Source organism: Drosophila sechellia, chromosome 2L, assembly GCF_004382195.2.
Source record: "Drosophila sechellia strain sech25 chromosome 2L, ASM438219v1, whole genome shotgun sequence".
Classification (NCBI taxonomy): Eukaryota; Metazoa; Arthropoda; class Insecta; order Diptera; family Drosophilidae; genus Drosophila; species Drosophila sechellia.
This window is the reverse complement of record NC_045949.1, coordinates 20,686,415-20,702,152: the sequence shown is the minus strand read 5'-3', so window position 1 is coordinate 20,702,152 and position 15,738 is coordinate 20,686,415. Positions and strand designations below refer to the sequence as shown.

Sequence of the window (15,738 nt, the reverse complement as noted above, 5' to 3'; positions counted from 1 at the left end):
AACACCCGCGCAATGTTGTATTGTAAACGTTTAATGAAGAAGTGAACTCAGTAAGAGTACGTGCATACATAAGAAAATGAAGCCAAGCATACGATAATACAATGTTGCCGGACCGTTGGTATGAACTTTACTAACAAAAGATATTCGATATTCAACTTAATCGATATTCAACATTTCTGACTTTTCAGAAGGAATTGGCGCGCTTGCGAATTCCAAGACTTTGTTCTATCTTTCTGTCGATTTTCTTCCGCTATTCCGCTATTTTCTTCCGCTATTCGAGCATTATTTGTTACTCCTCCTGGCCGGTTCACGATTCCCCGAGATACCAGCTATCTTTTGTCTGCTTTTTCCTTTATTACTCACTTTTGATGATGGTTGATATTGGAGCGCTTTCTCTTCTATGCTGCTTTAAAGCCAATTGCAGTAGTTAGCACTTCCTTAAGGCTAACGCCTCTTAGCAATTAGGCAAAAGCTGCCTTGCGGCACGAAAAATATCACTACATTTTTCACTATATTGAATTTAAATTTCGGTTTTAGGTTTGTCGCTTGGGAGCCCTAAGCTCCTACTCCTCTGTTTTGGTACAAATACGTTTTCATAAAATATTCCTTTTAAGATAATTTCTAACCGTAACTTTTATGGATGTGTATGGACACATGTGAGGGATATCAGAATAACTCAAGGATTCAAATTGTGTAGTCACAATATTTGGTTTTAAAGTTTGTAAGCCTTATGATAGGGCCGTCTGGTATTTAACTACCGCTTAGCGCGACGACACGGTCACACTGGTAGGAACTATTAAAGTTAATGCGCAAACACACATGGCGTGATCATGGAAAACTTGGCTAAAATAAGGATGAGCCAAAAACTGACCTGCTGGCAGCAAATTCTGACCACCTTGGGAACGAGTTCCATGTCAGAGCAGGAATGGAATACTTTTTTCAGGGGGTTCCTCGAAAGCTGGCAAAATCCCTACTGTATCCAAACCAGCTGCGTAAGAATTCCGTACATTTTATCGGAGAACTACTAGTTTATTATATGTTCTAATCAACCAACAGGATCCGAGTATTCCGCTGAGACAGGAGCTCTTGGTCAGACCGAGGAAAGCTGTGCAGGAAAATCCGCATGGGCCAGTGGCCACACCTCCAGAGTCCCCTGTTTTCCTGGAACCCATCAATTCAACCGCGCCGCGTGAACATCTGAGTCCCAGCAAGTCCCTTGATTTCTCAGTAAATTCAACAGGTTGTCATCCTGGTGATGGGGAAAGATCTCCAAGTGTTTCAAATAAAAATTGTACGCATAAAAATCCTGGTGACTCCAAATATACTAAAATCTGGAAGCAGAGCAATATTCATACGACTTCCAGTTCCTCCAAAGCTCAAATTTCCATGCGCAGAGATTCTAAACTCTCAAGTACGAAGAAGCGCCCAGTTACGTGTCCACTTGTAGACGATACAACGGATGATTCGCGCAAAAACCGAGAACCACATGCTAGTGCTTCCAAAAAAAATGTTTTCAAGTCCAGAGAGGCATCGCCCAATGCTCCAAACTTGACGAAAGATTCATGTGCTTTTCCAGATGTTCTTATGTTAAGTCCCAATTGTGCGTCTAAGATAACACAACGTGGAAATTCATTTGGTCAGACGCAAGATTACAAAACTTCTCCAGGGAAAATAATCAAACGTGTTCCCAGATATAAATCACAATTCTTAAAGCCAAAAACCGGGAAAGTACATAATTTAGGAGACAAATCTAAGAATAAACAGCAGTCGAAGACTCCACCGCCATTCCTGCTCGACAACGAGTACAAGGAATCAAGCGACGACTCGGATGACCAACTGCCGCTTTCAAAATTGTCGCTAAAGATGAAAAGAAATAAACTAAATCCCCTTTTTCTTTGTGGCAATAAAGATTGCAGTCCTGCTCCTGAGAAAGTGAAGCTAAAAGGAGGACGTCCCGCACAAAATAAGAAAGAGCAGCTGCCATGGGAGCCATCAATATTAACTAATTTGACCGATCAAGGCAAGCGATTAGCAGAGCCCCTTCGAAAATCTGTTAAGAAACCTACCAAACAGAAGAAACGAAGACTTAGAGCGCCTCCGCAGTCAAAGACTCAGGAGAAGCAATCAACTCACGAAATGATCAGTGAGCAGGCCAAAACCATCTCAAAAGCATCTGGACAGCAGACATCTAGAGTCCATAGGAGCTCGTCACCAAGCAATATAAGGAACAATAGCCTTAAATTAGTAAGCAGTATAATGGTTTTTACATCACCTAATAACTTCCTTTTGTTACCGCAGATAAGCGCCAAAATGTTGATGCCAGCCCATAAGTCGCATACTGCGATCAACTTGAAATGCTCAGAAATCGATGGACTCGCTGAGAAGGATTTGTGCCACAAGCTTGATGCTACAAACGCTTGTCCTAAAAATCGCTGCGATGACCTATACGAACACAATATCAATTTGTTTGGCGACGAGGATAACTTCCAGATCCCACAAGACTATGCAACAAACAATATGCATGTGGGTCAGCCTCTGGGTGACGCCTCCGAGATCGATCGCTGTCTGGAGAACTTAAACAATAAATCACCAAGCGAGATCGATACACAGCTTGTCAATACCAGCAAGTTCTTAGAGAAGGTGACGAGACCATCGACAGTGGAGGTAGACAAATCCGATTTAATGGACATCTTTATGGGAGGAAATGAAGAGTTGGACTATGAGTACGACGATGATGATGTGCTCTCGGTAGCTGCCTCCTGGAATGGACTCGACGATGAGAATGTGCCTGAGGTCGAACCGAGGAAGGTAGCGAAAACTGCAGAGCAGTTACCCAAAACCGAGCCTTCCACAGAAACACTTAAGCCAATCAAAAAAGAAAACGCACAAAAAAAGCAAAACATAAAATCGTTTCAAATTCCCAAACTGAATGCTAAAAATCTGAAGACACAGCCCTCCGTAATGCGTTCCCTGTACGAGAAGGAGGAGTTGAAAAAGATTAAGGTGTTGGCAAAGCCTGCGCCGCCTTCACAAGGGGATAAACCCTTAGCTGAATACAATCGTAACCAACGCGACGAAGCAAATGCTGCCCGACGGGCCAAAGAAAAATACCCAGTATTTGCTCCACCATATCGTATAGCACCAGAATCGGCAACTGCTCTGGTAAGCGCCAACAGCCAACAGGTTATACCGCAAGTACACATTCCCACCTCCCAAGAGGGTGTTAATTGGATCAAAGATGTGTTTGGGATAAGGTGCATGCACAGTGTGGACAACAAATGCATCTCTTTTAATTGTGATCATACGAGGAACAATTTGGGTGAAGTCCAGCAACGATTGATGAGGATGGACGACGACACCTTGGTGAGCCTCTACCGACAAACGAAACGAAGCTTTTTCCTGTTCCAGACCTACTACACCTCGTTCGTGGATATCTTCGAATTACGCCATCTCTGGCAGTATCTGCTAATCATGCTGGTCGACTGCCGCTTGTACAAAAGCATTTCAGCTCCCCTACTGGCACACGTCTATGAAGCTCTCAGTAAGTGCGGAATGCAGAAAGAGGCTGTGAAAAGGATAATGGAGCATGTGTGGTTGCCATGCAAAGCGCACAAATATCGGGATCTGATGCTAACGACGCTAAATATTCTGTCCAACGCTAACTGGGAGGACTATTTCGATAAGCTTACGCAGCTGGACACGTATTATAACTTTAAGATACCCCATAAGAACTTGATCACCATACTTAAATCTTCCGAAGACTGCTCAGATAAATTTGCAAAGGCTGTTAAGTTGATCACCCTCCATCCAACTTCTATTTGTACCAACGAAACTATTATGTCCATTTTAAGCAGCGCATCGAATGAAAGTGCGAGCGCAATCCAGGGGCCGCCAGGAGCGGGTTCCTGTCATTCCTCGTTCATTGCACCAGCTGCTGCCGTTCAGCCTCCACACTTCACAGTTCCTAATTTTGGACATTTGCCAACCCATAGCTTTAATTATTCCGATGAATATACGACCAATATACATCATTTTGATTAAGCAAATGAAAATGAATGAAAAATGACTGTCATACTTGACATCTATCATAATCTCTTCATTTACCTTGATAAACATAATTGAATAAATTAAATTATCAAATGATTATTACAAATATTTTGTATTACAGAAACTATCAATAAAGTAAAAGTTGCGTAATACTTTCTATTTAAAAGTTTTATTATATTATTCTTAGAGTAGCACTAATAAAAATCGAGACTTATCTTTAATACAGATCTGACCTATCTCTTCTGCTTGCCCTTGCTCCAATTCTTTTTGCCAAAGCTCTTCCTTCCACCAGCGCCAGGCTTGTGGCCACCGCCAGTGCCGCCCATTGGTTTTATGCGTTTGCGTGCGCCCGTGAAGTTCTCCGAATCATCGTTATTGTCCCCGCCCCTCTTATGACCCTTGCCACCCCTTGTATCTTCTAGATCCTTCAGCTCCAGTTTGGCGGTGCGCTGTGCCTCGGCCACTCGTTCTTGAAGGGCCATCACCTCATCCTCCTCACACTTATACAGTGTCAGTTGCTTCCCCAATAGATGTTCGATGCGCTGATACAACTCAATGTCATACTGGCTCACGAGGGTTATGGCTTTGCCGGAGCGACCTGCTCTTGCTGTTCTTCCCACGCGGTGAATGTAGTCTTTGCTGTGCGTTGGTATGTCGAAATTGACGACAACATCCACATGAGGAATGTCCAGGCCGCGGGACGCCACGTCCGTCGAAATGAGTATTGACCGGTTTTTGGTCTTGAATTTGTTTAAAGCAGCCAGCCGCTTGTTTTGCGACATTTGACCATGCAGCGGAATAGCAGCCAATCCCAACGCACGAAGCATCAATGCTGTCTTTACCGTGTTATTGCAGGTGCTGCAAAATATCATGAAACTGTTGCCTGCCAGCTCATTAAGGATATGAACCAAATACACATCCTTGTATTTGACAGGGATAAACAAATATGATTGCTGCAACTGCTCAACCGTCTGATACTTGTTAGACACCTCTATCTTTACAGGATCCTTGAGGGAGGCACGCTGCAGCTTTTTTACTTTCTTGGTCATGGTCGCACTGAACAGAAAGGTTCGTCGTTCACGCGGCAATACTTTCAGAATCTTGTCCAGCTCCACCTCAAAGTCCATGTTAAGAATGCGATCCGCCTCGTCCATGACCAAGTATTTAATAGCCTTAAGGTTAAAACCTTTCATGTTTTCTAGATGATCAACCAAGCGACCCGGTGTGGCAATTATAATATGCGGCTTCTTGGCCAGTTGAAGACCTTGGGCTACCATGTCCATGCCGCCGACTACCACGCAACACTTTATGCCAATCCCGCTACCTGAAAAAACAGAGCTAGATTTAGTTTGGCAGAAGGAAATTCAAGAATACGATAAATGAGAAGATTTTTTTTACTCAGAGGTAGTGACGAATAGGAAAATTATAATTTCATATTTTCGTGGATACACAAAATCAAAACAAGTTTAACATCACTGCGAATTAAAAGCACATAAATTATGCTAAAACTCACCAAGGGCTTCAAACTGCTCGCCAATTTGAAAGGCCAGTTCCCTCGTGGGGGTCAGCACGAGGGCAAAATACCGCTGCGGATTCTCGAGAAGAGCGTGTAAAATTGGTAAAGCGAAGGCGCCCGTCTTGCCGGAACCGGTCTCCGCCAGGCCAATTACATCCTTGCCCTGTAAGGCTACCGGAATGGCCTCACGTTGGATCTTCGAAGGCGCCTTCCACTTCAATTCGTCACATGCTTGACACAAAGCCTCATTGAGACCCTTAGAAGAAATATGTCCATTAGTTTGAATTTTAATTTTAATTAATAGCGGGGCTCATACGAGATCTTTCCATGTTAGCTTCTGTTCCTCGGCTGCGTCGTCCTCCGGCTCGGAGCCATTAGATAGCTTATCTTCGCCACTTTGTGCCGCCTCGTTGTCCTCTTCCACATGGTCGTTATCTCCATCTTCCAGCTCCTCTTCGCCACTTAAATCCTCATCGTCGTCACTCGTTTGCAGCTGCGTCTGTTCGTCCTCTGAAGTTTCCGACATTTTGTTACATGAGTTTCAGCAAAATTTCACGCTACGGATATTACCAATTACAGCACGTGGTCGAAAGGAAAGAGTTAGAGGTGGTAGAATAGAAATATCTATTTGCGATAGTATCGATATAGTTGCGTTTTTGAAACAGTGCAGATGATTACTTTCGATAGCTTAAGTGCGTTAATATCACATACACACTGCCGCTTAATACAATTTGTAACTCATTCATATAGAGCCATGACCTCAATTACAGGAATTAATTATACTGCAAATAGTTTGTTTTTCAGAAATATATTTATAATTGAATAAAATCGTCATGTGTGAGAAAATGGTTTAATATTGTGATTCTGTCACTTCAGTTATATTTGTGACAAAGCTTGAGGATACAAATTGGTATTCATCTTTTACCATCGCCCAATATTAAATTAATGAAACGCCAATTAGAGGGTTATCTGTCATGAATTTATCCTAAAGATAATTTTGTCAACGAATAAATGTTATGCTATTATATGTATATATATTTATATATTATTTTATATATTATTTCTAAATAATATTCCAAATAGTTTTTTGTTTTAATTTTGTAGAAACATTAAAGATTTAATAAAAGGAAATTTTACTTAATTTTTTCTTATTATTTTGGATTTTCAAATTTTCATCTCTAATGTTTGCGATCTATTGACGTTATGCTTGGGTATACATTATCGTACTGAGAGGTTCAATGAGGTTCACTTTAGTCAGGAATTGTTTCATTTATTTTTAAATCCGATAGCGGAAAAACAAAAACGTTGCAGAATTGTCACATCCAACTTAAGGTCGCCGTGCTTTTCAACACTTGCTCGCTATAATCACAGAAACAAGTGACGGTCACGCTCCTTCGATTATTACTCCGAACCTATCGGAGCCTATCGTTCGTCGATATCGGGTCCTATCATATAAAATATTGATTAAATTTACGCAAATACAAAATTTTCTTGTTCCGATGAAAAGTAAGCACCAAACTTACGGTTGAGAGGGATATTTAAGAGAATAACATGTGCGTTGGCGAAGACCATACCACATAATTATTTATCAGTTAATTCGTGGCGATGCGGTTGACAAGTGAAAACGCCTACTAAAGAGAAACTGAAACCTTCAGAAAGCGAGTAAAGGGGGCAATCTATATTTACAACCTGTCCATTAAGATCGGTTAATATTTTTGCAAATGCTTTACAGGTAAACCATAAAAATCCATTGTGAAAATTTATGGGGGTGGTGGATACTCAATAGGCGCTAGACGTAGTAAAGAGAGCGGCGAAAAGAGTTCGGAGCGAAAGAGTGTGTATTTGATGTGTACTCAAAAGTGGCCGAAGAGAGCGCACTAATACACACGCATACCGAGAAAGGACGATAAAGAGGTAGAGCTTTCCGTGGAAACTAGGATAAAGTGTTTGCCCAAAATGAACCCGGCGGTGGATGCGTGGGCGGTGACTCCGAGGGAGCGTTTGAAGTACCAGGAACAGTTTAAGGCACTCCAGCCGCAGGCAGGATTCGTTACCGGCGCCCAGGCCAAAGGATTCTTTCTGCAGTCCCAGCTGCCGCCCCTGATTCTGGGCCAAATATGGTATGTATATGACGTCCCCATGAATCATCCACCGATAAGAGTTTTAATTCTTACTCATTTTCTTATCTCCAGGGCTCTGGCGGACACTGATTCCGACGGCAAGATGAACATCAATGAGTTCAGCATAGCGTGCAAGCTTATCAACCTCAAGTTGCGCGGCATGGACGTTCCCAAAGTTCTTCCTCCCAGCCTGCTGTCGTCCCTTACCGGCGATGCCCAGAAAACCCCCTCGATGACGCCACGTGGCTCCACAAGCTCCTTGAGCCCTTTGGATCCACTCAAGGGAATAGTTCCGGTAGTAGCTCCAGTTGTTCCCGTTGTGGCTCCTCCGGTGGCTGTGGCTGCTGTCATCTCACCGCCCGCAGTCTCAGTGCCGGCTGGCCCCACACCCCCACCCAGTAATCCACCTAGTCGCCACACGTCTATCTCGGAGCGAGCGCCATCGATTGAGTCTGTGTAAGCATCACTTAGAATCGAATTTTTGATTTAATATTATTAATGCAGCAAAGAATAGATAATTTAATTAATTAAATTTCAAATGTTCTTAGTTATAGAAATATTAGCAAAAACATATGTATAGCATCGTATCTGTTCTTAACTCCTCAATCAACTTTTATCCTTTTAGTAACCAAGGAGAATGGGCCGTTCAAGCTGCCCAAAAGCGTAAATACACGCAGGTGTTCAATGCTAATGATCGCACCAGATCTGGTTACTTAACTGGATCCCAGGCACGCGGTGTTCTCGTACAGAGCAAGCTACCCCAGGTCACGCTGGCCCAAATCTGGACGCTGTCTGACATCGACGGCGATGGGCGGCTGAACTGCGACGAGTTTATTCTTGCCATGTTCCTATGCGAGAAGGCCATGGCTGGTGAGAAAATTCCGGTTACCTTGCCTCAAGAATGGGTACCGCCCAACTTGCGCAAAATAAAATCGCGACCGGGATCGGTCTCAGGGGTGGTATCCCGTCCTGGCTCACAGCCGGCCTCCCGACACGCATCTGTTTCATCCCAGGGCGCAGTGGCAGTCGTGGATGCTGACCCAACAGCCGGACTACCTGGACAATGTAAGTGCCTAATTAACTCCTTTGCCAAACATGTATATATAGTCTATATATTAACACTTGTGATTTCGCGTTCCCCAGCTTCCTTCGAAGACAAGCGCAAGGAGAATTATGTTAAGGGTCAAGCAGAGCTGGATCGTAGGCGCAAAATTATGGAGGACCAGCAGCGCAAGGAGCGGGAAGAAAGAGAGCGAAAGGAGCGTGAAGAGGCTGATAAGCGTGAAAGGGCTCGTTTGGAGGCCGAGCGTAAGCAGCAGGAGGAACTAGAGCGACAGCTCCAACGCCAGCGAGAGATTGAGATGGAGATGGAGGAGCAGCGCAAGCGGGAACTGGAGGCTAAGGAGGCGGCCAGAAAGTGAGGACTTTCATCTTGCTTTAAGCGGCAAAAAAATTTATAAAATTTCTATCGCATCAGGGAGCTGGAAAAGCAGCGCCAGCAGGAATGGGAGCAGGCTAGAATTGCCGAAATGAACGCACAGAAGGAGAGGGAACAAGAACGTGTTCTGAAGCAGAAGGCACATAACACCCAACTTAATGTGGAGCTGAGCACCCTGAATGAAAAAGTAATGTTCTTACAGTGCAACTAATCTGCATGGCCGGCCCATCTAACTAGCTCGACTTAATTACAGATCAAGGAACTTTCGCAGAGGATTTGCGACACTCGCGCCGGCGTGACAAACGTAAAGACCGTTATCGACGGAATGCGCACCCAGCGCGACACTTCCATGTCCGAAATGTCGCAGCTGAAAGCGCGCATCAAGGAGCAGAACGCTAAACTGCTTCAGCTCACTCAGGAGCGGGCCAAGTGGGATGCCAAGAGCAAGGCCAGCGGGGCTGCCTTGGGAGGGGAGAATGCTCAGCAGGAGCAACTGAATGCAGCATTCGCACACAAGCAGGTGAGCTTTGGCTAAACGTAAAGTTATAGTATTCACCGGATTCTCTATAATATTATTTTTCTTTTTCTACAGTTAATTATTAACCAAATAAAGGACAAAGTCGAGAATATCAGTAAAGAGATAGAGTCAAAGAAGGAGGACATCAACACTAATGATGTACAGATGTCTGAGCTCAAGGCCGAGCTCTCCGCTCTAATCACAAAGTGCGAGGATCTGTACAAGGAATACGATGTGCAGCGCACCTCGGTGCTGGAATTGAAGTACAATCGAAAGAACGAGACTAGTGTATCGTCGGCCTGGGACACAGGCTCTTCCAGTGCTTGGGAGCAGACGGGTACGACTGTCACCGATCCCTACGCAGTCGCGAGCAATGATATCTCCTCACTGGCCCCTGCAGCTGTGGACTTAGGTGGACCGGCCCCAGAAGGATTCGTAAAATATCAAGCAGTATACGAGTTCAACGCACGCAACGCCGAGGAGATTACTTTCGTGCCTGGTGACATTATCCTGGTGCCATTGGAGCAGAACGCCGAGCCGGGATGGTTGGCTGGCGAGATAAATGGCCACACCGGCTGGTTCCCTGAATCCTATGTGGAGAAACTAGAAGTCGGTGAAGTTGCTGCTGTCGCCGCTGTCGAAGCCCCGGTTGATGCTCAAGTAGCCACCATGGCTGACACCTACAATGACAATATCAATACCAGCTCGGTTCCGGCAGCTTCCGCAGATCTGACTGTCGCCGGCGATGTCGAGTATTATATAGCCGCATATCCTTATGAGTCTGCCGAGGAAGGCGATTTGAGCTTCAGTGCCGGTGAGATGGTCATGGTCATCAAGAAGGAGGGTGAGTGGTGGACAGGTACCATTGGTAGTCGAACGGGCATGTTTCCTTCGAACTATGTCCAGAAGGCTGATGTAGGCACAGCGAGCATAGCAGCTGCGGAACCGGTAGAATCTCTTGATCAGGTAAGTGGATAGATAGTCAATAATTAAGTTATGTCTGGGGCCATTTGCGTTTTAAATTGATTCGAACTAGAATCAACAATTCTAATAATATTATGTATAGAAAATCGTGTACAATTTCATAGTAAAAAAAGTGAGCGACATTATTTATATTTGGTCAAAGTAAAAAAGTGAACTTAGTTCCCAAATAAGAGATTTGAAACGCCAAATTTGAAGACAGGCCAAAACTTTATCTTACTTGTCAAGAGTTTACAATCCCAAAGTCCAAAGTCGTGTCTAACCGTTGCCCTCATGTCCATCTACTAATCCATTGCTTTTCATGTGCTGTGCTTTTTGCCACCGTTGTTACACTTGCACTGACCCAGGAGACGACGCTAAACGGCAACGCTGGCAACACCGCCGCTCCCGTGGAGGCACAGGAGCAGGTTTACCAGCCGCTGCCTGTTCAGGAGCCCAGCGAGCAGCCGATATCTAGCCCAGGCGTTGGCGCTGAGGAGGCGCACGAAGACCTCGACACTGAAGTTTCCCAGATAAACACACAGTCCAAAACACAAAGCAGCGAGCCTGCCGAGAGCTACAGCCGACCCATGTCACGCACCTCTTCCATGACACCAGTAAATAGTTGACACAGCCCGTTACCACTTAATTTATAGTTTCATTTGATTAACTAACATCTTTTTGTTCATAATTTTGCAGGGAATGCGTGCCAAGCGGTCTGAGATTGCTCAAGTAATCGCGCCCTATGAGGCAACCAGCACGGAACAGCTTTCGCTAACGAGAGGCCAGTTGATAATGATCCGTAAGAAGACGGACTCCGGCTGGTGGGAGGGTGAGCTGCAGGCAAAGGGTCGCCGGCGGCAGATCGGATGGTTCCCGGCCACTTACGTGAAGGTTCTCCAAGGCGGGCGCAACAGCGGGCGGAATACTCCAGTTTCCGGTAGTCGAATCGAGATGACTGAACAGATCTTGGGTTGGTTTTTGATTTTCGTATTATGATTTAAATAACTTATTTTATCTATATCGTTTTTCCCATGTAGACAAGGTCATTGCTCTCTATCCGTACAAAGCACAAAATGACGACGAGCTGTCGTTTGATAAGGACGATATCATTAGCGTTCTGGGTCGGGATGAACCGGAGTGGTGGCGTGGCGAGCTGAATGGCCTTTCCGGTCTCTTCCCTAGCAACTATGTGGGACCCTTCGTTACGTCCGGTAAGCCAGCGAAAGCTAATGGCACCACCAAGCAGTGAATCTCACCTGCCGATCCAGCTTAGCTCTCTAGTTACCACATTCCGTACACATATTATGTTATTTTTACTCTTATTTTCGAATTATCCATTATCAATGCCAATAAGTTCTCGCCTTTTGCTATTGAAAAACCCACTTTAGTGTTTATTTGTTGCAATATTTCCAAGATGTATCTAATTGTTAATTGTGATTATTTAGTTTTTAGATTTACTCTTAAGCTTATCCTTAGCGAGCTCTCTCTTTTCTTTTAGATAATTTCTATTGTTAATTCATTTATGTATTTATTTAGTCTGCATAATTATATTTTGTATTTCAATAATTGTACATAAATTAAAAGAATTAAATGCAATTTCGATCTTAATTGCCAACAGGAAACGTATAACGAGCCTTCGGGTTTGGCCTCTAAGCGCTATCAGGCACTTGCATGCAGAGAAGCCGATAGATGATCTACATGATCCTTTGGGAGTTGGGTTAGCTTAAGATCAGCATCAGCAGCAGCATCAATATCCTCAGTAATTACCTAGCGGGAATTCGTACAGTATTCTAGAAAGCTTAAAAGTTGGTTACATTCATTGTTCAACCTGAAAGTCTATTCATAATGTTTATCCTATTCGGTGTAAAATTCCCTCAACTTGATAGAATTAGTAGGCAGATATCATCTGAAATCATTTACAGAATCAAACACTTCTTTCACGTTCGTAACAAATCAAACGAAAGATATAACCGAATTGTAGTAAGCCACATTTTAAAGGGTTTATATAATAATCTGCATATGGAAACTACAATATACATAAGGATATCAAATGACATTTGAAATTTTGTTAGATGTAGATGTGTTTATCGATCAAATCCAGAATATTCAGCAGTTTTTTCCCCAAATGCTACCACAAATACGCAAATAGTATCTATAACGATGGTTTTCTGTGTTTTCCAATAATATCCGAATGTAATTGTATATACTAAAAGTATTAAAACCAAAAGTGGGAGTATACATTATTGTTAACTAAATATTAAGCATGATGACCATTTACTTCTATCTTTATAAAGACATCAAGTTTAATGGAAAAACGGGAAATATAATTGTAATGGCTAATTTCAGTATAAACTTTAAAATAACATAATTGATTTAATAACTAATTTAAGCGCTTATCTGAACTGCCATAACTGCATTAATTTTACGTGTATTGTCTCATTGATAATGTTACATTTGTTTGCAATGTAAAAACTAAGTATGTACAAAATCCACACATAGTTCTTTCCACCCGATTGGATTGAAAGTCGGATATTATAGAGGGCCACGTTATGCTGTTCGAATCATTCTATGCTAGTTGCATTTAGTCTATTTAACAAATCACACCACACATGTATCTATCTATCTCGTACATATGAAGAACACTGTCAAATGCCTTTCAAAATGATAACCAAACAGTCACCTTAAGCGGACTAACTTAATAGTAACTTGTTATTGCATACCACGACTACTTATGCGTCTACAACTATATTAAATGAAACCAAAGTAAAGAATCGTTATGAGACCCGCATGGCTGCGATCAGTTGATGCTGTAATCCCAACTGATCGGCTGGGTGGGTAGTTATAAAAGCATTAACACATATTTATGTAGCAAATGATGGGTTGTTTAATTCCACATATAAATGTACTAATAACTTTGAACGAACCACAAAAGAAGCATAGCATATACATAATATATACAGAAAATACTACAATTCCTTTTAGAAAACGCAAAGCAAAAATGTTAATTGAGATATTCGTCCCGCATATACACTCCTGCATACATATAATGCGTACTCATATAAGCGTACTTATTTAATCGTTACAAAAGTTTGTTATTGTAAACAATGCTTAAGCGTAATTACCGACGAGGCGCAATCCCGATCAAATGCAATAGCACACCTACACTAGGAATCACTTTAAACGCGAAATGAAGACCATCGATATATTTACCTATATACAAGCTGAAGTGTGGAGAACTTGCAGAACTTTTCTGCAGACACGCAATGCATTCGAGTAAATATAAAGTGAATTCTTCTAGAAAAACAAAACAAAAGCAAAAACTACTATAAAACATATTTAAATATATCAGAAGAGCAAAAATATTAAATTAAATTATGAAAATAACAAATTACACATATTTGGAGCAATAAATGTATAAAAGAAGTTCAAAAAAATTACGTTCCTATCTTTGTTACTCGTAGACCAAAGAGTTTACTAGATTCGGTAAAGAGTGTGTAGCAGGTAAAAGAGGGAGTTGTGTACATTTCGAATATTCCGGATCCCTAGCCCAGTAGATGTGGCCAGTCCGTCCATCCGCCCACCTGTCGAGATTCCGAGACCTAAAGGAACTAGAAGCAGATTCAGAATGCAGACTCAAGTGAAGCAGGATTGTTTTTAACCGTGATTACAGCCCACAAACGCCCATTACGGGGGGATGGCTAGCGCTCATATTCTTAAAGATTTTGCAAATCTGCGTGCCAAACATGTTTAATGGGTATTAAAAACCTTCAGTGTATGCCTTGAAGTTAGTAGAAGCAAAGACACTAGAATAACTAGAACTAACTATTCTAGTGTCTTTGGTAGAAGAGTCGTCTTTGTACTGCTTGCTGCAGCATTCTATTTCTGCTTGCTACCTCTCTTGCGCGTCCTAGCTGAGTAACGGGTATGTAATAGTCGTGGCATTCGACTATAGTATCCATTTGTTATGTCCGGTACATTGGTACACTCGGCTATTGCGAACTTTATGGCCTGCACACCCGACGAATGCATTCATAAGAGTATTCATAATATTCATGCCTCTACACCCGCAGAGATCAAGACAGATCCAGGTGCCGGTGATAGAAGATCCAAGGCAATCCAGCGGTTATGGCAACAGTGGCGCGGATGCGATACCGACCAGGCAGATCAGCACGAAGGTTCATCCAACAATAAGCTGCGAGGCACTATACAGGCCGTGCACATAACCAAGCGGCGGGATGGCCAACTAATGGGATGTGCCTATGTCCGGTTTGAGTGCAATGAGCTGTTGGCCAGGTCCATGTTTCAGGAAAATGGGAATCAATTGGTTGGCAAAGCAGTGGTGGTCGACTGGCAGCCAGAACTGCCGAAAAAACGATTTCGTCAATGGCGTTGCTGGTAAAACAAAACCCATACAGAACCGCCCATACAAATACAACATCCGTAGTTGCTAATTCCAAGTGTCGGTTAAGATTGTTTAGCTTTCCTCAATAATTTTATTTTTAGTAAAATTTTTCTTATAAATTATTTAAAATCAGTTTAACAATTTACAATTCTTTGTTTAGGTTTTGCACAGTGTGTTTTTATTAAATTTTTGTTAATCTTGCGCTATCAATATTTATTTTTAGTTTTGAAGTATGCACATCTTAGGGCTTACGGTATGAAAATTGCAAACACGTTCTCGATTTCGTCAGTAATTGAATTCAATATTAGTTTTCTTAAGCAAGTAATTTATGAGCGAGCGTCCACAATAAAAATTGTTTTCACCACAATCAATGTTGACTTTGGAAATTCAGGGGATCAATTTATTTTCATTTAGAAAACCTGCTCATATTATAACACAGCTCTGATCTTTTGGTTATTTCAAAATGACAATTATCAAGATCCAGCTCTTCTTGTAGCTGGTTATTGTCTTACTGATAGAAATAAAATGCAAAGAACTAAGGTAACCAATTTTATCTGATCTGGCAGAACGCATTCTTGTAGGGAGCCTATTGGGATTACCACATAATAAGTTTACAGGTATGTAGATGGATTAATTAAAGTTCTATGTTACTATGCGTGTTGCCCGTGAGTTTGAAAATATATGTATTTATTTTGTGTTAATCGTAGTAGGTAGGTATGTGTTCCATATCCACGC

The 15,738-nt window shown here is 42.4% G+C and overlaps 3 protein-coding genes across 8 annotated transcripts; 2 read left to right on the top strand and 1 right to left on the bottom strand.

Moving 5' to 3' along the window:
- The first annotated feature begins 782 nt into the window (after positions 1–782).
- On the top strand, positions 783–4,206 carry LOC6618245 (protein deadlock). Of its 2 annotated transcripts, XM_032718679.1 has the most exons (3): positions 783–992; positions 1,057–2,244; positions 2,299–4,206. In XM_032718679.1, the coding sequence occupies exons 1-3, from the start codon at positions 831–833 to the stop codon at positions 4,039–4,041; spliced, it is 3,093 nt and encodes a 1,030-aa protein (XP_032574570.1). In that variant the 5' UTR covers positions 783–830; the 3' UTR covers positions 4,042–4,206. The 2 variants fall into 2 exon arrangements, with proteins under 2 accessions (XP_032574570.1, XP_032574567.1); XM_032718676.1 differs by having other exon boundaries at positions 1,057–4,206.
- On the bottom strand, positions 4,198–6,166 carry LOC6618243 (probable ATP-dependent RNA helicase DDX47). 2 transcript variants are annotated; one of them, XM_032718688.1, is made up of 4 exons: positions 6,134–6,166; positions 5,880–6,073; positions 5,561–5,819; positions 4,198–5,371 (listed from the first exon to the last, which is right to left on the bottom strand). In XM_032718688.1, exon 4 carries the CDS (start codon positions 5,328–5,330, stop codon positions 4,281–4,283), a length of 1,050 nt encoding a protein of 349 aa, XP_032574579.1. In that variant the 5' UTR covers positions 5,331–5,371; positions 5,561–5,819; positions 5,880–6,073; positions 6,134–6,166; the 3' UTR covers positions 4,198–4,280. The 2 variants fall into 2 exon arrangements, with proteins under 2 accessions (XP_032574579.1, XP_002042518.1); XM_002042482.2 differs by having other exon boundaries at positions 5,880–6,163.
- Positions 6,167–6,973: 807 nt separating this feature from the next.
- Positions 6,974–15,041, top strand: LOC6618242 (intersectin-2). 4 transcript variants are annotated; one of them, XM_032727410.1, is made up of 12 exons: positions 6,974–7,069; positions 7,296–7,683; positions 7,756–8,139; positions 8,309–8,748; positions 8,827–9,100; positions 9,161–9,308; positions 9,375–9,641; positions 9,714–10,604; positions 10,967–11,215; positions 11,298–11,571; positions 11,639–11,812; positions 14,672–15,041. In XM_032727410.1, exons 2-12 carry the CDS (start codon positions 7,520–7,522, stop codon positions 14,998–15,000), a joined length of 3,594 nt encoding a protein of 1,197 aa, XP_032583301.1. In that variant the 5' UTR covers positions 6,974–7,069; positions 7,296–7,519; the 3' UTR covers positions 15,001–15,041. The 4 variants fall into 4 exon arrangements, with proteins under 4 accessions (XP_032583301.1, XP_032583299.1, XP_032583300.1 ...); XM_032727408.1 differs by lacking the exon at positions 14,672–15,041 and adding an exon at positions 12,220–14,035 and having other exon boundaries at positions 6,975–7,069; XM_002042481.2 differs by lacking the exon at positions 14,672–15,041 and having other exon boundaries at positions 6,976–7,069; positions 11,639–12,151.
- The last annotated feature ends 697 nt before the right edge of the window (positions 15,042–15,738 follow it).

What these genes read in the sequence shown, in the direction of transcription:
- LOC6618245 (XM_032718676.1), top strand. Translation starts at nt 831, where the DNA reads ATGGAAAACTTGGCTAAAATAAGGATGAGCCAAAAACTGACCTGCTGG. An exon ending in ACTGTATCCAAACCAGCTGC is followed by an intron (nt 993 to 1,056) that starts GTAAGAATTCCG and finishes ATCAACCAACAG; the next exon opens with GATCCGAGTATTCCGCTGAG.
- LOC6618243 (XM_002042482.2), bottom strand. Translation starts at nt 6,089, where the DNA reads ATGTCGGAAACTTCAGAGGACGAACAGACGCAGCTGCAAACGAGTGAC. An exon ending in AGCTAACATGGAAAGATCTC is followed by an intron (nt 5,820 to 5,879) that starts GTATGAGCCCCG and finishes ATTTCTTCTAAG; the next exon opens with GGTCTCAATGAGGCTTTGTG. An exon ending in CGAGCAGTTTGAAGCCCTTG is followed by an intron (nt 5,372 to 5,560) that starts GTGAGTTTTAGC and finishes CTGTTTTTTCAG; the next exon opens with GTAGCGGGATTGGCATAAAG.
- LOC6618242 (XM_032727410.1), top strand. Translation starts at nt 7,520, where the DNA reads ATGAACCCGGCGGTGGATGCGTGGGCGGTGACTCCGAGGGAGCGTTTG. An exon ending in GCTAAGGAGGCGGCCAGAAA is followed by an intron (nt 9,101 to 9,160) that starts GTGAGGACTTTC and finishes CTATCGCATCAG; the next exon opens with GGAGCTGGAAAAGCAGCGCC. An exon ending in GATGACTGAACAGATCTTGG is followed by an intron (nt 11,572 to 11,638) that starts GTTGGTTTTTGA and finishes TTTCCCATGTAG; the next exon opens with ACAAGGTCATTGCTCTCTAT.